The 23,352-nt window shown below is 30.6% G+C and overlaps 1 protein-coding gene across 3 annotated transcripts in view; it reads right to left on the bottom strand.

Moving 5' to 3' along the window:
• Positions 1-23,352, bottom strand: part of Arms (Ankyrin repeat-rich membrane spanning) — a 162,320-nt gene that overhangs the window by 107,007 nt on the left and 31,961 nt on the right. Inside the window, exon 3 of one of the 3 annotated variants that reach the window (XM_076782302.1) lies at positions 7,324-7,957. The exons of 1 other annotated variant lie outside the window; for it this stretch is intronic. In XM_076782302.1, the coding sequence (XP_076638417.1) occupies positions 7,324-7,455 (132 nt within the window). In that variant the 5' untranslated portion in view covers positions 7,456-7,957. Of the gene's footprint in view, positions 1-7,323; positions 7,958-23,352 lie in introns of those variants that run through there. One more of the 3 variants, XM_076782300.1, reaches the window with a different exon arrangement.

The following is a 23,352-nucleotide window of genomic DNA, read 5'->3' as shown; positions in this document are numbered from 1 at the left end:
GCATTCAGAAGTGGAAGATTAAAGCGTTTTTCATTTGAATTTTAACATTCAAATGCAACATACAGAGTGTCTTAGTTAAATATCTCCCTTATTAATTGTATAAAGTTACATTATTTAAAGGAGTACACGTGATTAATTAACTAATGTTTCGAATTGCCAGTTCGATCTTCTTGGAATTCTAAATGCTTCGTTCGCGACATATGGTATAACTATGAATATAACTGCAAAAATCGCATTCAGAAGTGGAAGATTAAAAGCGTTTTTTATTTGAATTTTAACATTCAAATGCAACATACAGAGTGTCTTAGTTAAATATCTCCCTTATTAATTGTATAAAGTTACATTATTTAAAGGAGCACAAGTGATTAATTAACTAATGTTTCGAATTGCCAGTTCGATCTTCTTGGAATTCTAAATGCTTCGTTCGCGACATATGGTATAACTATGAATATAACTGCAAAAATCGCATTCAGAAGTGGAAGATTAAAAGCGTTTTTCATTTGAATTTTAACATTCAAATGCAACATACAGGGTGTCTTAGTTAAATATCTCCCTTATTAATTGTATAAAGTTACATTATTTAAAGGAGCACACGTGATTAATTAACTAATGTTTCGAATTGCCAGTTCGATCTTCTTGGAATTCTAAATGCTTCGTTCGCGACATATGATATAATTATGAATATAACTGCAAAAATTGCATTCAGAAGTGGAAGATGAAAAGCGTTTTTCATTTGAATTTTAACATTCAAATGCAACATACGTACATTAACGCTAGGCAACAATTTTTATCTTAATTTAACACTTGATTTAACTAGGTTTTTATCGAAACTTTTTGTGTTGACGATTGCATTCAAATGTAGTTTTTCTTTTAATTAAAATATATGTTTGTATCGTTATGTTAAGTGTACAAGTACGTCAACGAGACAAACAACGTGTATCTGACAATTTGTATTTCTGTGTGACGTTATTCAATTTTTATCTTGACACTAGATTTCACTAGATTTATGTTGAAACTCTTCGTGATGTCGATTACATTAAAATGCAGGTTTTCTTTTAATTACAATATACAGTGTGTCTCCTAACATGACGATCGCAAATAACTCGTAAGGTATTCGTTGTATGAAAACATGTTTTAAACAAACGTTGCATGGTATATAGGGAGGCATACAGTGCTCTAATCTGTTTTTTATTACCTTATTTTTTTATTGAGATATTAGGGTCACCTTCAGTTTTTTAAATGGAATGTCTAATATTTTTTTACGAATTCGGATAAATCATCAAATTTTGCGTAAAAAAGTATTACACAAAGTGGGACTTCAAATGAATAAATACTGAGATATTTTTTAAACAAATTTTATTTCAAGCGGTGTTCGTAGTGCTGTCCATTACAGTCAAAAATTTGAATGACAGATTCTAGAGGCCAAAATAAGACGAAAATCAAGAATGTCAATTTGTTGATTAAAGCTTCTTTAAAAAGTTATTAACAAAATTATTGTTAAAAATTATTAATAAAATTTGACTACCTACAAGAATTTTTTTCTCGAAAGTGTGTGGGATTTCGGGGGTATGTGTATTAACAAAAAATGATTCAAATTGACCTCCACAACCAAAAATAATTTTTTTAGAACGATTTGTAATTTCTCTTTCGTCGAAAAATTTAGACACCTACCCCCTGTTGATTATTTTTTTTAAATTTGTTTTTCATTTTTAGTCATTTTGCTTAACGCCCTACAGAAAAGTTGTCTAATACTTTTTTGTAGATATCCATGAGTACTACTTCAGAAAAAAGTTTTGTCGAAATATATTCACTATTGTAGGAGTTATGAACGTTTGAAAATTGGAACATTTTTATGGGGTTTTTCTCATTTTGCAGGGTTAAGATACAACTATCCGAATATTTTTGAAATTTCTACATATTCTACACTAAAATACGCGTAGTTTGCCGTTTGAAACATTAAAATCCTCCAATTCGTTCAGAAGTTATGACGTTTTAGAGATTGCATGAAATTTCGGGGAACCATTTCAGGCCTCTGATTATATTTTCGGTAATTAATTTTATTCTCGAAACTGCTGAGGATTTCGGGGGAATGTCCATTCACGAAAAATGATTGTAATTGAACCATGCAACCAAAAATATTTTTTCCAGAACGATTTGAAATTGTTTTTTTCGCTGAAAGTTTTCGGGTTGGTATAGAACTTTAAACGTTAATAACTTTTTAACAAAGCCTCAATCAACAAATTGGTATTCTTGATTTTCGTCTTATTTTGGCCTCTAGAATCTGTCATTCAAATTTTTGTCTGGAATGGACAGCACTTCGAACACCGCTTGAAAATGTTCCAATTTTCAAACGTCCATAACTCCTACAATAGTGAATATATTTCGATAAAACTTTTTTCTGAAGTAGTGCTCATAGGTACCTATAAAAAAGTATTTGACAATTTTTCTGTAGGACGTCAATCAGAATGACTAAAAATGAAATACGAATTTTTAAGAAAAATCGACAGGGGGTAGGTGTCTAAATTTTTCGACGAAAAAAAGAATTTTTCAAATTGTCTAAAAAAATTATTTTCGATTGCAAGGGTCGATTATAATCATTTTTGGTGAATAGACATTCCCCCGAAATCCTACGCAGTTTCGGGGGAAAAATTCATTACCGAAAATATAATCTGAGGCCTGAAGATCTCTAAAACATCATAACTCCTGAACGGATTGGAGGATTTTAATGTTTCAAAAGGCAAATGACGCGTATTTTGGTGTAGAATATGTAGAAATTCCAAAAATATTCAAAAAGTTGTTCCTTAACCCTGCAAAATGAGAAAAACACCATGAAAATGTTAATTTTCAAACGTCCGTAACTGCTACAATAGTAAATATATTTCGATGAAACTTTTTTCTGAAGTAGTGCTCATAGGTACCTATAAAAAAGTATTTGACAATTTTTCTGTAGGACGTCAATCAGAATGACTAAAAATGAAATACGAATTTTTAAGAAAAATCGACAGGGGGTAGGTGTCTAAATTTTTCGACGAAAAAAAATTTCAAATCGTTCTAAAAAAATTATTTTTGTTTGTGGAGATCAATTTGAATCATTTTTGGTTAATACACATACCCCCGAAATCCCACACACTTTCGAGAAAAAAATTCTTGTAGGTAGTCAAATTTTACTAATAATTTTTAACAATAATTTTATTAATAACTTTTTAACGAAGCTTCAATCAACAAATTGACATTCTTGATTTTCGTTTTATTTTGGCCTCTAAAATCTGTCATTCAAATTTTTAACTGTAATGGTCAGCATTTCGAACACCACTTGAAATAAAATTTGTTTAAAAAATATCTCAATAATTATTCATTTGAAGTCCCACTTTGTGTAATACTTTCGTACGCAAAATTTGATGATTTATTTGAATTCGAAAACAAATATTAAACATTCCATTTAAAAAACTGAAGGTGACCTTAATATCTCAATAAAAAAGTAAGGTAATAAAAAACAGATTAGAGCATTGTATGCCCCCCTATATACCATGCAATTTTTGTTTAAAACATGTTTTCATACAACGAATACCTTACGAATTATTTGCGATCGTCATGTTAGGAGACACTCTGTATATTGTAATTAAAAGAAAACCTGCATTTTAATGTAATCGACATCACGAAGAGTTTCAACATAAATCTAGTGAAATCTAGTGTCAAGATAAAAATTGAATAACGTCACACAGAAATACAAATTGTCAGATACACGTTGTTTGTCTCGTTGACGTACTTGTACACTTAACATAACGATACAAACATATATTGTAATTAAAAGAAAAACTACATTTTAATGCAATCGTCAACACGAAAGATTTCGATAAAAACCTAGTTAAATCCAGTGTTAAATTAAGATAAAAATTGAATAATGTCAGAGATATAAATATTCAGATACACGTTGTCTTTCGTTGACGTACGCGCTCCAAAATGGCCGTCCGTAAAAGGTTAAGCTCGAGTGGGGCCAGAAGCGTTCCCGCATGCGAAACTCGCCTGAAGTGATCCTAGGGTTAATCGACGTAGTTGAAATTACGCAAAGCGATTCATGCATCCACGACACGTTCACGAAGGTGGGCATGATGCGTGTCGATGAATCGTGCGGTCGGTTAAACTTGATCGCGAGTCCTCCTGGCACGGTCTCTTCCCCCCGGGGAGGATGTTAATTACGACGACGAGTCCTCTGGCACTGTTCACCGAAACTCGTCGCGAGTCTCCGCGAGAATGGAGACAAATAAATCATCGTGGCACCCTGTGTTCGACTTGCATTGGCACGCCGTCGAAGGTAAACGAAAATAGTACGCGTCAGCCGGCATAAATTGCACACAGCCGAGGATCGATGCGCTTGATGCTCGCCGTTGTTGCAGTTCTTTGATCAAAAACGTGTAATTCTACCCGTCGCCGTAAATCCTCCGCGGCTGTCCCGTATTCATGTCCAAACCAGATATGGACACGACTACGTAACGAATCGAATTATGCTAACACGGAAATACCTGAGTTTAATCTGGCTATCGGAGCGCGGTATTAACAGTTGTTCCATGTATAGGATGGATCAGAGAAACGTATTCTCTGCGTAGAATAGATCGATGAAGATTGTAACATTGTAAATGTCTCCAAATATACTGAGGGGTTTGCGCATCTCTGGGAAAAATTTTAATGGGGGATTCTAGAGGTTAAAATAAGACGAAAATCAAGAATACCAATTTGTTGATTTAGGCTTCATTAAAAGGTTATTAACAATTAAATTCCAAAATTTGAAATCGTTCTGGAAAAATTATTTTTGGTTGTAGAGGACGATTACAATCATTTTTGGTCCTTACACATACCCTCGAAATCGTACGCATTTCCGGGAAAAAAATTCCTTACAGGAAATATAATTTCAGGCCTGAAAATGCTTCCCTAAAATTTCATGGAAATCTTTAGAACATCATAACTTCTGAACGGATTGGACGATTTTAATGTTTGAAAAGGCAAACGACGCGTATTTTGGTGAAGAATATGCAGAAATTACAAAAATATTGAAAAAGTTGTTCCTTGACCCCACAAAATGAGAAAAACACAATAAAAACGGTCCAATTTTCAAACGGCCATAACTCTTACAATAGTGAATATATTTCAGTGAAACTTTTTTCTGAAGTATAGCTCATGGATACCTACAAATAAGTATTAGACAACTTTTCTATAGGGCGTCAAACAAAATTACTAAAAATGAAAAACGAATTTAAAAAAAAAATTGACGGGGATAGGTGTCTAAATTTTTCGATGGAAAAAAATTTTTTCAAATTGACTTGGAAAAATTATTTTCAGATGCGGGGGTTAATTACAATAATTTTTGGTGAACAGACATACCCTCAAAATCCTAATCATTATCGAGAAAAAAATTCCTTACCGAAAATATAATTCTGGGATAGAAATGTCACTTGAAAATTTCTTGCATATCTTTAAAACGTCATAACTTTTGAACAGATTGAAGGATTTTAATGTTTCAAACGGCAAACAACGCGTATTTTTGTCAAGAAAATGTAGAAATTCTAACAATATTGAAAAAGTTATTCCTTAACCCCGTGAAGTGAGAAAAAGTCCATGAAAATGGTCCAATTTTCAAACAGCCATAACTCCTACAATAGTGAATATATTTTAGTGAAACTTTTTCCTGAAGTATAGCTCATGGATACCTACAAAAAAGTATTAGACAACTTTTCTATAGGACGTCAAGGAAAATTACTAAAAATGAAAAACGAATTTAAAAAAAAAATTGACAAGGGTAGTAGGTGCCTAAATTTTTCGGTGGAAAAAAATTTTCTGATACGGGAGTCAATTACAATAATTTTTGATCAATAGACATACTCTCGAAATTCTAACCATTATCGAGAAAAAAATCCCTTACCAAAAATATAATTCGGCGATAGAAATGTAACTTGAAAATTTCTTTTGTATTTTTAAAACGTCATAACTTTTGAATAGATTGAAGGATTTTAATGTTTCAAACGGCAAACAACGCGTATTTTTATTAAGAAAATGTAGAAATTCTAATAATATTGAAAAAGTTATTCCTTGACCCCATAAAGTGAGAAAAACTATAGAAAAATGGTCCAATTTTCAAACAGCCATAACTCCTACAATAGTGAATATATTTCGATGAAATTTTTTTCTGAAGTAGTGCACATGGGTGCCTACAAAAAAGTATTAGACAACTTTTCTATAGGGTGTCAAGTAAAATTACTAAAAATGAAATACGAATTTTTAAGAAAAATCGACACGGTGTAGGTGTTTTCGACGAAAAAAATTTTTTCAAATCGATTTGGAAAAATTATTTTCAGATGTGGGGGTCAATTACAATAATTTTTGGTGAACAAACTTACTCCCGAAATCTTGCGCATTTTCGAGAAAAAAATTCCTTACCGAAAATATAATTCTGGGATAGAAATGTCACTTGAAAATTTCTTGCGTATCTTTAAAACGTCATAACTTTTGAACGGATTGAAGGATTTTAACATTTCAAACGGCAAACAACGCGTATTTTTGCCAAGAATATGTAGAAATTCTAACAATATTGAAAAAGTTATTCCTTGACCCCGCAAAATGAGAAAAACCCTATAAAAATGGTCCAAACTTCAAACGACCATAACTCCTACAATAGTGAATATATTTCAGTGAAACTTTTTTCTGAAGTATAGCTAATGGGTACCTACAAAAAAGTATTAGATAACTTTTCTATAGGGCGTCAAACAAAATTATTAAAAATGAAAAACGAATTTTAAAAAATTGACAAGGATTGTTGCCTAAATTTTTCGGTCAAAAATTTTTTCAATTCGATTTGGAAAAATTATTTCCAGATACGAGGGTCAATTACAATAATTTTTGGTTAATAGATCTACCCCCGAAATCCTGCGCATTTTCGAGAAAAAAATTCATTACAGTCCGAACTTTAAACGTTAATAACTTTTTAACGAAGCCTCCATCAACAAATTGGTATTCTTGATTTTCATCTTATTTTGGCCTCCAGAATCTCCCATTAAAATTTTTCCCCGGGTGGCCGAACACCCTGTATATTATCACCTTACAAAGACCCATGAAAATCGAAGTCAGACAATTGGGGTCCTTTCCTTGCAAGTGTAGTTATCCAGGTCCTCGACAAATACTTTTTCTCCTATTTGAAAATGGCCACAACCTACAATTCCGTGCGTAATCAATTTCTTTTTCAATAAAAACGCACGTTATGCAACTTGGATACATCGACTCTAGAGTTATGGAAAATTCTCCTAAACTAACGTTGTTGCGTTTATGTTTCGTTACCTCGTGAAGACGGTGCTCTAAGTGTCCCTTTAATAAGGTGAACTGAATCCTGCGGTACTCTCCATGCTTCGAGATCTGTTTCGAATTCTCATCGCCGGTCGTCAATTTATTCTTCGTTCGTAGATGCGACATCTTTCACTTCCTTTGACTTTGCTCCAACGTTCATCGAATGGATTTTTCTTCTCGATCACTCACGAGATTTTAAGCGAATGCTTAACACGTCGCATGATCGCATCAAACTGATTGTCACGATAATAAAATGCGTCTGTGCTATTACTGGTAGAGTACACTAATTGCAAGGCACGAACCACGACACGACGATCCTTTGGGAATATGTGCACCACTCTTGAATGACACTTCACGGCTGAGTATTAAACCGAATGACTATTACGTTTCTTAATTTTTCTTTTTTAAATCGTTCCTCGAAACGTTGACTCGCAACGAATCGTCTGTCGAATGAGTTTTTTGCGCGTTAATAAAACTGGGATTAATAACGATACGTAATTGCTCTGGTTGCTTGGTGGTTGATAAAACGATTTGCTAACAGGATTATACGTCTTAGTTAAACTGTTATTATTTCAGTTTCGTGATTCATTTCGTTCTTACTTCGTTAGAAATATGGTTTTATATTTATCTGGAAGCAAAAATATTATATAAGTATACAGAGTGTCCCTTCCATAAATATCCAAGTATTTCGTAAATAACAAAGTTACAACAAAGTTCGATAAGAAATATTCATACGGATGTAAGTTAGCTACAATAATTTAAAATAATTTGACATAAATTATTTTCTTTTATTCGTAGCCTTGCACATCATTTTTTGTACATATTTAGTTAGCGGAGGTCACTTGGAATCAAAATGATCTCATCGAAAATTACTATCGTTTTTGAGGTACATAATCAACATCTTAAATAATGAAACATGAAATTTATAAAAGTACATAATTCTGAACAACGAAGAGAATCACTGATATTTAACTCACAAAAATATGCGTCTGTGTGCATGTAAATATAATATGTAGAGTATGAATTACTGTACGGTAGCCATTGATCAGATAGTTCGAACATTGTTTACTTTCTTAAGCACTGTAATATTTAAAACTTGATTCAAAGATGCAATACAAATTACTACTTTATATTTGAGTTGTTACCTTCTAAATGATGCACAATAATAATTTGTAACAAGATAGAATTTTGATTGTAAATAACCTTTTAAATCATAGTTCGAATACTGTTTACTTTCTTAAATTTTGTAATATTTGAAACTTGATTCAAAGGTACCATACAAATTACTACTTTATGTTTGAGATGTTATCTTCTAAATGATGCACAATAATAATTTGTAACAAGATAGAATTTTGATTGCAAATAACTTTTTAACTAATAGTTTGAATATTATTTACTTTCTTAAGCTCTGTAACATTTCAAACTTGACTCAAAGATACAATACAAATTACTACTTCATATTTGAGTTGTTACCTTCTAAATGATGCATAATAACAATTTGTAAGAAAATATCATTTTGATTGCAAATAACCTTTCAACTAATAGTTCGAAAATTGTTTACTTTCTTAAACTCTGTAATATTTCAAACTTGACTCAAAGATACAATACAAATTACTACTTTATACTTGAATTGTTACCTTCTAAATTATGCACAATAACAATTTGTAACAAAATATCATTTTAATTGCAAATAACCTTTTAACTAATAGCTCGAACATTGTTTACTTTCTTAAGTAACATTTCTTTGTAATATTTTAAACTTGATTCAAAGATACAATACAAATTACTACTTTATACTTGAGTTGTTACCTTCTAAATGATGCACAATAACAATTTGTAGGATAATATCATTTTAATTGCAAATGACCTTTTAAATAATAGTTCGAATACTATTTACTTTCTTAAACTTTGTAATATTTCAAACTTGATTCAAAGGTACCATACAAATGGCTACTTTATATTTGAGTTGTTACCTTCTAAATGATGCACAATAATAATTTGTAACAAGATAGAATTTTGATTGCAAATAACCTTTCAACTAATAGTTCGAAAATTGTTTACTTTCTTAAGCTCTGTAACATAGCAAACTTGACTCAAAGATACAATACAAATTACTACTTTATATTTGAGTTGTTACCTTCTAAATGATGCACAATAATAATTTGTAACAAGATAGAATTTTGATTGCAAATAACCTTTCAACTAATAGTTCGAAAATTGTTTACTTTCTTAAGCTCTGTAATATTTCAAACTTGACTCAAAGATACAATACAAATTACTACTTTATACTTGAATTGTTACCTTCTAAATGATGCACAATAACAATTTGTAAGAAAATATCATTTTAATTGCAAATAACCTTTTAACTAATAGTTCGAATACTATTTACTTTCTTAAACTTTGTAATATTTCAAACTTGATTCAAACATACAATACAAATTACTACTTTATATTTGAGTTGTTATCTTCTAAATGATGCACAATAACAATTAGTAACAAGATATCATTTTAATTGCAAATGACCTTTTAACTAACTAAATGGACGAAACAAATTATTTGTATCCACATGAAAAAATTAAGTTGGCCTTCAGGACTCGAAAAGATCACCAGTACAAAAATAATAATTTACGCGCACCTTGTAACCGACTTAAAACCGTGTAAATTTCTATTATTGAATTCTATCGTAACTCTGACATTTACGAGATAGTTGCTTGGTAATTTATGGTCGGACACCGCAATAAAATTTAACGTTTTCATGGGAAGAAAAAATGACTTCAATTACAATTCGTTGCAGGAAACGAGTTTACCGACCCCCAAAAATCGTTCTCAAATCAGTACTAATTCCGATCATAAAGATAATGATTATTGTCGCGGCAAATAACACTTCGAGTCGTAAGTTTCTTATCGATAATTTAATTATGGAGACACGATTTCCCTCTCGAAGTTATTTGATTAGACATCGTGTCGTGTGGATTTAACACTAGATTTACGGACACTCGTTGCCCATATTTTTATTATAATTCGCTACGTTGACAGTTGCATTAAAATGCAGTTTTTCTTTTATTTAGAGTATACATCCATATCATTACATCAATTCAATTCAACATAAATTGCTAACAAATAATATTTATGAGTCCTATAACGTTAAGTTTAGAATCTGAATGCGTCAAATTGACGCGTACCGTAAACCTAGTGTTAAATTTATGCAACGTTGTTTAAAAAAAAATTTACTATTTCGAATTTCTTTTTAAAAAACCAGGTGACTTATTATCCGTCCTAATGATTTCTTTTTCATCTTTCGTATCATCGAATATTTTAGGCAACTTTCCGCGGCTAATTTGTATTAGAATTTGATAAATCAAAATGGTTCGAAATTAATTTCGACTGTTCAAAAAGTGCTATCAGTCGAGAGCGTACAGTGACTGTCATTTAAAATCGTATACCTAGCGATTCAGCTGATCTTTTTCAATAGAACATGAAAATTGTACTAAATTATTGAAACTCGTATAGAGGTATACAGTGTAATATTTCTTTATTTAATACACAACAATAATACAGAAAAACCTTTAGTAGTACTCAATAAATTAAATAAAATTTGAGGTTGCGTGTGAAACTTGGCTGTCAGTAAAAATTTATTTATCATTTAGTTACCAACAGTGTATAACTTTTACTGACAGCTAATTTTCATACGTAACCTCAAATTTTATTTTATTTACTGAGTACCACTAAAGGTTTTTTTGTATTGTTGTTATGTTTCAAATAAAGAAACATTACACTATACAGGGTGTTCGACCACCCCTGGGAAAAATTTTAATGGGGGATTTTAGAGGCCAAAATAAGACGAAAATCAAGAATATCAATTTGTTGATGAAGGCTTCGTTAAAAAATAATTAACAATTAAATTCAACAATTTCAAATCGTTCTGGAAAAATTATTTAAACATCATAACTCCTGAACAGATTGGACGATTTTAATGTTTCAAAATGCAAACAACGCATATTTTGGTGAAGAATATGTGGAAATTCAAAAAATGTTTGAAAAATTATTCCTTGACTCCGCAAATTGAGAAAAACCCCATAAAAATGGTCCAATTTTCAAACAGCCATAACTCCTACAACAGTAAATATATTTCATTGAAATTTTGGGGAGAACTAGCGTTCATGGATAACTACGAAAAAGTATTAAACAACTTTTCTGTAGAGCGTCAAATAAATTTATTAAAAATGAAAAACAAATTTTTAAGAAAAATTGACGGGGGGCAGGTGCCTAAATTTTTCAGTGAAAAAAAAATTTCAAATCGTTCTAGAAAAATTATTTTCAGTTACAGGGGTTAATTACAATGAGTTTTGGCCATTAGACATACCCTCGAAATCCTATCCACTTTCGAGAAAAAAAATCAGGTAGGTGTTGAAATTTTTCGGCGAAAAAAAAATTTTTCAAATTGTTCTGGAAAAATTATTTTCAGTTGCGGGGGTCAATTACAATAATTTTTGGTCATTACACATACCTTCGAAATCCTACGCATTTTCGAGAAAAAAATTCCTTACCGAAAATTTAATTAGAATTATTAAATAATTCGACGAAAAAAAAACATTTTAAATCGTTCTGAAAAAATTATTTTCGATTGCAGGGGTCAATTATAATTATTTTTGGTGAATAGATATATCCCCGAAATTCTACCCACTTTCATGAAAAAAATTCGAGAAGGTGTGAAATTTTTCGACGGAAAAAGAAAATTTCAAATCGTTCTGAAAAAAATATTGTTAGCTGTGGGGGTCAATTGCAATTATTTTTGGTGAATAGACATACCCCCGAAATCTTGCTCATTTTCGAGAAAAAAATTCAGTACGGGCGGAACTTTAAACGTTAATAACTTTTTAACAAAGCCTCCATCAACAAATTGGTATTCTTAATTTTCGTCTTATTTTGGCCTCTAGAATCCCCCATTAAAATTTTTCCTAGGGGTGTTTCAATAATTTAGTAGAATTTTCATGTTTTATTGAAAAAATATCGTCTGAACCACTAGGTATACGATTTTAAGTGACAATCATTGTATTTCGTTGGTTCCATTTGCTTAAACACTAGTTCATGTCCTTGACCACCGATTCCACGCAAGAAATGATTTTTTTCGATCCTTAGACGACCACATTATGTTAAATTATGTTAAATTTTAACGTTTAAATCGTTGTATCGTATGCAAACAGTAACGTACACAAATGAAAAGTTTTCTTGGCAATGTTTATCGTTAGTACATAACTACGTTATTTTATCAATAACACAATGGCTTAATTGAATCAACACTTCCCATTTGAAATTTTAGCCTTTAAATTGTTGTATCGTAGACAGTAATGTAAACAAATGATTATTACGAAACATCTTAGTTCATTGCATACAGTAATCTTTTTAGGAGTCAAATATGAGAATGAATCCTTATATCAATAATCGTGTACTCGGGTATCGCTTTCCAAATTTCGTTCAAAAATTTTTAATGTTCTTGCTGAAATGTCGGAGAATCGTTTTGAACCATTCTTTGAATAATTCTATACCGATTTGCGTTTTTGAAATAAAAATTTATGAAGAAACTATTAAATACTAGGATAAATACTATGTAATAAGAACTCGCAATTGTGTGTTTTGCTCTTTAAAATCGGGTACTCGGGTATCTTTTTCGAAATTTTGTTCAAAAATTTTTAATGTTTTTGATGAAATATCGCGAAATCGTTTTGGACCATTCTTTGAATAATTCTATATAAATCTATATACTGATTTACAATCAATAATTTAGTACAATTTTCATGTGATATTGAAATAATATCGGCTGAACAGCTAGGTGTACGATTTTAAGGGACAGTCTCTGTATATTGGAAAATCTGAAACGAGATAAATTGCTAACTAATTTGTCCGCGAATTGTCACTCTCTTTGGAAAGTTCTCAACGAATCTACCAAATAATCCGAATGAATTGACAGATAAAACACAGTAACACTTTTATCGTTCATATTTTACGAGCCGAGAGATTGCTATACGAAGTAATGAGGACACGCGAGAGGAAATCAATGGACTAGCTGATCGCGTACGCCAGCGTTGCTCAAACTACGGTTCACCTGAATTTCCTGTTGGACTACCACGTCAAATCGATACAATCCACAGTGGGTAAGAATTGAATTTTAATTATTCAGATGTTCAATGCATTATTTAATGATTCTTGAAACAATCTGTTTTATTATTTTTTAAATTCATTGAGAATAAAATATATAATTATTTTTATATTCAGGCTGACCAAGATTTTCAATGCAAGAATTATTTAATGATTCTTGGAACAATCTGTTTTATTATTTTGTAAATTCATTGAGAACGAAAATATATAATTATTTTTCTATTCAGGTTGACCAAGATTTAATGCAAAAATTATTTAATGCAAGAATTATTTAATAGTTCTTGAAACATTCTGTTTTATTATTTTGTAAATTCATTGAGAACAAGAATATATATTTATTTTCTATTCAGGTTGGCCAAGATTTTCAATGCAAGAATTATCTAATAATTCTTGAAACAAAAATATATAATTATTTTTCTATTCGGATTGACCAAGATTTTCAATGCAAGAATTATTTAATAATTCTTGAAACAATCTGTTTTATTATTTTGTAAATTCATTCAGAACGAAAATATATAATTATTTTTCTATTCAGGTTGACCAAGATTTTCAATGCAAGAATTATCTAATAATTCTTGAAACAAAAATATATAATTATTTTTCTATTCAGATTGACCAAGATTTTCAATGCAAGAATTATTTAATAATTCTTGAAACAATCTGTTTTATTATTTTGTAAATTCATTCAGAACGAAAATATATAATTATTTTTCTATTCAGGTTGACCAAGATTTTTAATGCAAGAATTATTTAATAATTCTTGAAACAATCTGTTATATTATTTTTTAAATTCATTGAGAACGAAAATGTATAATTATTTTTCTATTCAGGTTGGCCAAGATTTTCAATGCAAGAATTATCTAATAATTCTTGAAACCAACTGTTGTATTATTTTGTAAATCTATTGAGAACGAAAATATATGACTATTTTTCTATGAAGGCTGACCAAGATTTTCAATGCAAGAATTATTAAATTATTCTTGAAATAAACTGTTTTATTATTTTGTAAATTTATTGAGTAACAAAAATATACAGGGTGTTCGGCCACCTCTGGGAAAAATTTTAATGGGGGATTCTAGAGGCCAAAATAAGACGAAAATCAAGAATACCAATTTGTTGATGGAGGATTCGTTAAAAAGTTATTAACGTTTAAAGTTCCGCCCGTATTGAATTTTTTTCTTGAAAATGTGCAAGATTTCGAGGGTATGTCTATTTACCAAAAATGATTGTAATTGACCCCCACAGCAAACAATATTTTTTTCAGAACGATTTGAAATTTTCTTTTTCCGTCGAAAAATTTCACACCTTCTCGAATTTTTTTCTTGAAAGTGGGAAGGATTTAGGGGTTATGTTTATTCACCAAAAATGATTGTAATTGACCCCCGTAACCGAAAATAATTTTTCCAGAACGATTTGAAATGTTTTTTTTTCGTCGAATTATTTAATAATTCTAATTAGATTTTCTGTAAGGAATTTTTTTCTCGAAAATGCGTAGGATTTCCAGGGTATGTGTAATGATCAAAAAGGATTGTAATTGACCCCCACAACCGAAAATAATTTTTTTAGAACGATTTGAAAAATTTTTTTTTCGCCGAAAAATTTCAGCACATTCTCGAATTTTTTTCTCGAAAGTGAATAGAATTTCAGGGGTAGTGTATTCACCAAAAATGATTGTAATTGACCCCCGCAACAGAAAATAATTTTTCCAAAACGATTTGAAATTTTTGAATTTAATTGTTAATAACTTTTTAACGAAACCTCCATCAACAAATTGGTATTCTTGATTTTCGTCTTATTTTGGCCTCTAGAATCCCCCATTAAAATTTGTCCCAGGGGTAATTGAACACCTTGTATATCAATGAGTAAAAAGAGATAACAAAATACAAACGTAAAACAGTGAAATAAACTATAGTACATAAATTTTTCTTATGTATAATAAAATAAAAAGAATTTTAAATATAAGTAAAAATATCAAAATGAATGAAGGGATAAATGTATACTTAAGACAAATAGCAACCAAGGGTGTAGTATAATAGTAAATATATTCATAGACATCAAATTATAAATTAAAACGTTTATACTATAAAATAAACTATGCTCATTTATTGTATATTTATTTTATATTTTGAACCATTTGCCAATAACTTCAATTCATTAGTCATTATGTGAAACTACTATTCAAAAATAAAGCGACGCATGTGCAAACACGAAGTATTAACTTCAACTAATTTTCATACGATTAATTTCGAAGTGACAAATATTTATGAAAATTTACCAGTAGAAAAGACTAACATTCTCGCTTTTCTCAAATTTTTTAATTCGTCTCCGCTATTAAAATACGACATTTGTTTAAAATAATTGCAAAACGTAATGATCAAAGAAAAATCTCCGAAATAATTTGTCTTTGTTATTCTTCAGAGACAAGCAAAATTCTCATCTAAATCAAGATTTCAAATGAAAAATACATAACGATTTATCAATTACTCGTGAAATAAAAATAAAAATTTCACTGTTCGGTCAAATAAATCACTGATTTTATTGATTATCTATTATAAAAAATGAGTCCATCTCTGGTACTGTCACGTCCTCATTGTGAGCACCCAAAAAATTTCATTCTCATTCGATTGCCACTTTTAACAATTGAATTTATTGAAAAAAAGTTCGTACTACTTTTCAAAACACCTGTCCAGTCAACGATCTTTTAAATTTCAAAAAAATTCTCACGGATACATTTCAATATCGTTAAAGGTTAGAACGTATCTAAGTTTCAGCAAAATCCAAGATGTTACTACGAAAAGTGTCCCATTTAATGCGACCCTGAGACAAATTTTATCGCCAGACCGATTCGACTTGGCGATCTTGCTTAATTTTCGAAGAAACTCGCGCGACGATACAGTTTTTCTTCTGCTTGGACGTGGTCTAAACGACACCGGATAACTGAACACAACGATGGGCTCACGGCTGACGCGAATCTTATCTGCGGACCGATGCGTCTGGAGAATAAATACGCTATAAAACTGATTTAGAACCGACGATGATTACAGAGTTTTAACAATTCAGTCTTTTACACTTCTAAACGGCACTTGTTGGCTCTAGCGATAAAATATTACTGCTCGAGGTAGAAAGGAGCTATGGAAGGCACAGTGGAAAGGAGTTATGGAAAGGGATAGTGGGCCTACTGACAAGGGGCCTTACAGCCGTGGAAATTGCTTTTGAAACGATAGCAGATGCAAGTTATACTAAAAACAGTGTTCATTAATTCACAAATTAGAAAAACTCATTACAAGTATGAACAATCGTATTTTTGAATTAATACATAAAAAAGGAAGTCCTACTCATTATTGAAACTGCTCGCTTTAATAAACTGAATTAGAAATTTAACATTTTATAACCATTTAAGCTTATTATTACGTTCCAAATATATTGGTGCTATAGTTATGCACCATTGCAATATTTCATTTCTTATTATAGTTCATGTTAAATAAATGTTATTTTTGTACTTTTTCCATTGATTATAATTTTCTTCTAGTTCTTTTCGCGTGGTATCATTAACATTTAGAAATCATTACTTACAACTACAAAACTCTTGAAAATTATAGTGCTGCTATAGTCATGCTCCACAGTGTAGTATACACCTAGTATCAAGAATCTTAAGGAGGTATTGCTGCCTAGACTGTCAATTTTACGGCCCCTTTTGTGATTTTTTTTTTAATGATAGGTAGGCTGTTTTGTACTGAGACTTTGTAGATGTATTTATTCATCTTCTAAGCATGTACAATATTTTTTTCATGGAAAAATATTAAAAATCGTGGGAATTATAACTTCTTATTTAATGGCTCTTCTGGAAAAGGTGCTCCAATGGCTTCCAGGATTCCAGATAATTTGAAACAAAGGGGGTTAAAGTATCTTCATAAGGAAGGTTGTAGTTATAGCAGGAACCAGGGAGAAGTCAAAATCCTGATAAATAAAGAAATGGCGACGCTTTAAGTTTCGAATTTCTATTTGTTAATCGTTCGTTTGTCTTTAGCGTATTAAAAAAAATAATAAAACTCAACATTTTTTTAAATCTCTAGTTCCAGCGATAAGGACGTGTCTGCTGAATATTTTCTCCAAATTTGAAGTCGATCGGTTTGCTAGATCTTGAAATATCATATAAGCCAGTTTAAATGCGTTGTTTTTTAAACAAGGAGCTATAACTCTCGCAATTTTTAATATTTTTTGATGGAAAAAATACTGCACATACCTATAAGACGAATAAATATTTCTGCAAAATGTCAGTACAAAACAACCTACCTGTCGTTAAAAAAAAAATCACAAAGAAAGACCAAAGAAATAACAGCCTAGACAGCAATACTCCCTTAATATGTTTCTTCACAATGGCCCTTCACTTTCGAGATATTTTGATTCAAAATTTGGTACACACGTGGTAAAAGAATTACTTAAATTTACTTTATAGAACAAATTGTGGGTACGTCGGTAGAGCAATTGACTATGAAAATTTTGGTAGTGTAAATCTGTCATAGTAAATTTTATTTAGTAAGTATATGATAATTGGGTTTTGATCTGTTCGAACGAGACGAATTATGATTTAAGTTTAATAATTTAATTTATTAATTTAATTAATTTACTAATTGTTTTGTATTATAGTCGATATGATAAAATATATTAAATTTTTTGGAATATCTAGACCGAATTCTTTCATTGCAAAAATTCGTAGTAAATTTTGTTGTATTTAAAACGAGTATTAAAAGTACTTATGAAAGTAACAATACTTATGAAAATAACAATTTAAAACAGGAGAAAATATAATAAAATGAGAGTAATATACAGGGTGTTCGACCACCCCTGGAAAAATTTTAATGAGGGATTCTAGAGGCCAAAATAAGACGAAAATCAAGAATACCAATTTGTTGATGGAGGCATCGTAAAAAGGTAATTAACAATTAAATTCAAAAATTTCAAATCATTCTGGAAAAATTATTTTTAGTTGCAGGGGTCAATTGCAAGTATTTTTGGTCAACAGACATACCCCCGAAATCCTACTCAGTTTCGCGAAAAAAATTCCTTACCGAAAATCTAATTTCTGGCCAGAAATGTCTGCCCAAATTTTCATGCGAATCTTCAAAACGTCATAACTTCTGAACGGATTGAACGATTTTAATGTTTAAAAAAGCAAACTACGCGTATTTTGGTGGAGAATATGTACAAATCGCAAAATTATTCAAGAAGTTGGTCCTTGACCCCACAAAATGAGAAAACCCCCATAAAAATGGTCCAATTTTCAAAGAGCCATAACTCCTACAATTGCGAATATGTTTCAATGAAACTTTTTTCCGAAGTAGAGCTCATGGGTGCCTACAAAAAAGTATTAGACAACTTTTCTGTAGGTCGTCAAACAAAATTACTAAAAATGAAAAAGGAATTTTTAAGAAAAATCGACAGGGGGTAGGTGCCTAAATTTTTCGATGAAATTGAAAAGTTTCAAATCGTTCAAAAAAAATTATTTTCTGTTGCAGCGGCCAATTACAATCATTTTTTTTAAATAGACCTACCCCCGAAATCCTGCGCATTTTTGAGAAAAAAATTCAGTACGGTTGGAACTTTAAACGTTAATAACTGTTTAACGAAGCCTTCATCAACAAATTGGTATTCTTGATTTTCGTCTTATTTGGGTCTCTAGAATCCGCCATTAAAATTTTTCCCAGGGGTGGCCGAACATCCTGTATAGACAACTAAGAAATTCTAAATAAGGATACATAAATAAAATAAATGGTATAAAAAAGACATTATGTACAAATATTCATATAATTTTTCTTACAATGATATTTGCCTGAACTGAATTGCACAGTAAACGTTTCGTGCATGAAAGGATTATGTAAATCGGCCTTTATGCGATCGTCCGAGCATAATCGCGATCAAAAAAGTTTGAGAAACACTACAGTAAGCGATGGGAGCCTGAACTTTCACTAGAATATCATCGCGAACGGAGAAGAAAGTAGAAGCCCCGAGATACACCGCTTCGGTGATAATTATCCCGCCATTATCGAGCACTTTTGTAATTATCGAACGATTATGCCACTCCTCGCTCGAGTGACTGATAAAAGTAGATAAAGTTTAGAGCGTGACAGGCTTAACATTACACCTCTTTATATTTCCGCGTTACAGTGCATCGATTCAGAGTCACAGTACTGTTCTAATCCTAAAAAGTTAGAGGGGGGGGGCAGTCAGAAATTCTTCAATAAATCCATTGAAAAATAGGGAATATTTCTATTTTTATGCTTTGGAGAGCAAACAAATTTTACAGTTGTTAAATCTTTGATTAATTTCAACATTTTGGCACTATTTTTGCAATAAACAGTTTAGGCAACAATATGGCGATTGTATGTGTAAAAATAAAACGGAAATGTTGACTTAATTTTTTTCACTTGAAGCTTTGTTTTTGAGAAAATTGATTTTGAAGTTGTTCGGAGCACGCGTTTTACTCAAATGGAAAATAATGGATTTCTTTATAGATTTCTATAACGTTCGTAGCCAATATGCAGATGTTATAATTTAATATTGGAGATACTCTTGTTTTTTGTACATTTTTATTTTACAATTAAAAATTTCTTTTTATTTTGTTATTGATAGTCACAACATTAAAAATTATTTATTATAACTATTTAAACTATTCATCTCGTGTAATATTTTCAAAAACTTTGTGTTTACCGAAACAGAGAACACGTGGGTGAGTCTCGATGTACAAGTATGTATGATTTTTCACTCTGTTTTAAAGTACGTTTTAATCAATGGTTATTATTTTGCCGTTTCTGCTTCAATAAATTCATTGAAAAATAGGGAATATTTCCATTTTTATGCTTTGGAGAGCAAACAAATTTTACAGATGTTAAATCTTTAATTAATTTGTACATTTTGGCACTATTTTTGCAATAAACAGTTCAGAAAACTATGTGGTAATTCTATGTATAAAAATAAAACGAAAATGTTGATTTGATTTTTTTCACTTGAAGCTTCGTTTTTGAGAAAATTGATTTTGAAGTTGTTCGGAGCACGCGTTTTACTAAAATGCAGGATGATGGAATTCCGTATAGATTTCTATAACGTTCGTAGCCAATATGTAGATGTTATAATTTAATATTGGAGATACTCTTGTTCATAATTATTTGATACGTTGTGAAATGATTATCGATATTTTCAACATCGATTTTCAAAGAAACTGAGACTTGTATAAACGAATTTCATTCAACGCTTTTGATTTATTTACACTTATCAATTCCTTAATTGTGTCGATAGAATAGAAAAGGGTAATAAATAGTACCTGAAATATTAATTTAGTTTCTATTGTATTATTTCGTATTTTCTAGTTTTTTGACTTTTTTTTAACCATCTAGTTTCTTTTCTAACACTGCTTTAACGTACTACATATTATTTGATAAATTAGAATTACAGTTGTTCCATATTTCAAAAATCATCAATATTATAGCTAACATTCTATCATTTTTTTTATATATTTTTATTTTACAATTAAAAATTTCTTTTTATTTAGGTATTAATAGTCACAATATCTGCTCAAATGAAATTCTTCAATAAATTCATTGAAAAATAGGAAATATTTCCATTTTTATGCTTTGGAAAGCAAACACATTTTGCAGTTTTAAGACATTGTTATTTTCATTCTCATTGATCTTCTGGAACCCTTCTTCTCCCTCTTAAATTTTAATTTATTTCTATTGCATCAGGATAGTATTTATTTTATTAATCAAAGATTTAACAACTGCAAAATTTGTTTGCTCTCCAAAGCTTAAAAAGGGAAATATTCCCCATTTTTTAATGGATTTATTGAAGCAGAAACGGCAAAATAATAACCATTGATTAAAACGTACTTCAAAACAGTGAAAAATCATACACATACTTGTCCATCGAGACTCACCCAAGTGTTTTCCGTTTTGGTAAACACGAAGTTTTTAAAAATGTTACACGAGATGAATAGTTTAAATAGTTATAATAAACATTTTTTAATATTGCGACTATCACTAACTAAATAAAAAGAAATTTTTAATTGTAAAATAAAAATGTATAAAAAACAAGAGTATTTCCAATATTAAATTATAACATTTGCATATTGACCTCGAACGTTGTACAAATCTATAAGGAAAACTATTATCTTGAATACTAGTAAAACGAGTGCCCCAAACAACTTCGAAATCAATTTTCTCAAAAACAAAGCGTTAAGTAAAAAAAATCAATTCCACATTTCCGTTTTATTTTTACACATAGAATCGCCACATAGTTGCCTAAACTGTTTATTGCAAAAATAGTGCCAAAATGTACAAATTAATTAAAGATTTAACATCTGTAAAATTTGTTTGCTCTCCAAAGCATAAAAATGGAAATATTCCCAATTTTTCAATGGATTTATTGAAGCAGAAACGGCAAAATAATAACCATTGATTAAAACGTACTTCAAAACAGAGTGAAAAATCATATAGATACTTGTACATCGAGACACAACCACGTGTTCTCCGTTTCGGTAAACACGAAGTTTTTGAAAATGGTACACGAGATGAATAGTTTAAATAATTATAATAAACAGTTTTTATTGTTGTGACTATCAATAACTAAATAAAAAGAAATTTTTAATTCTAAAATAAAAATATATAAAGAACAAAAGTATCTCCAATATTAAATTATAACATTTGCATATTGACCTCGAACGTTGTACAAATCTATAAGGAAAACTATTATCTTGAATACTAGTAAAACGAGTGCCCCAAACAACTTCGAAATCAATTTTCTCAAAAACAAAGCTTTAAGTAAAAAAAATCAATTCCACATTTCCGTTTTATTTTTACACTTAGAATCGCCACATAGTTGTCTAAATTGTTTATTGCAAAAATAGTTCCAAAATATTGTAATTAATCAAAGATTTAACATCTGTAAAATTTGTTTGCTCTCCAAAGCATAAAAATGGAAATATTCCCCATTTTTCAATGAATTTATTGAAGCAGAAACGGCAAAATAATAACCATTGATTAAAACGTACTTCAAAACAGAGTGAAAAATCATATAGATACTTGTACATCGAGACTCACCCACGTGTTCTCCGTTTCGGTAAACACGAAGTTTTATTTTTTCGTTTCGTAATTAAAATGAAATGTATCGCGTAAATTTCAACGTTTTCGAGGCATCGTTTCCTGCAACGAATTACGAATCGAGTCAAGGCGAGTTGTTACATCCTTCGTAAACGCGTTGATAGCGAATCCGATAATCTGCTTCGGGCGGCCAACTCCGAAGGACAATTATCTGCACTTAGTGTTCCGTGACTTTGAATTGGATTGCTAATTCAACAACAAAAACGGGGCCACGATGGGACCATTATTCAAAAGGGAACGATCGACGTACGTGATCCAACTGAGAGCAATTATTCAGTGACTAGCTAGAAGTGCAATTCCAAAAACGATGAATCAGTTCGCTATAAATATGCGCGCATATGTCGCCTCAATGCCAGAAATCGTGGAACATTTTACGTACAAAGAGAACTTGAATAAACGTATTTCGCGCTGCTTTAACGCTGGCTGGACCGTGGCAGATTAAAATTTATTTTGCAACTTCGAGAACATAAATATCCGACACTGGTTAAATGTCATCGTTTTAAATAATCCGATTTGATTCAAATAGTAAGACTCGTAGACATTTTTGTTGCTTTGTATTATCTTAAATGTCGAATGATAAATGAGTTTTGGAATATTCGAAACACGTTAATTGTCGTCCAGCGGACTGCGGGTCCATTTAGACCCATGCAAACTATTTCTTTCAGAATCGTAAAGTTTGAGTTTTTAATAAATAACAATAATAATAGTAATATTA

This window comes from Colletes latitarsis, chromosome 14 (assembly GCF_051014445.1).
Source record: "Colletes latitarsis isolate SP2378_abdomen chromosome 14, iyColLati1, whole genome shotgun sequence".
NCBI lineage: Eukaryota > Metazoa > Arthropoda > Insecta > Hymenoptera > Colletidae > Colletes > Colletes latitarsis.
The sequence above is the reverse complement of the archived record's forward strand: the minus strand, read 5'-3'. Positions and strand labels throughout refer to the sequence as shown.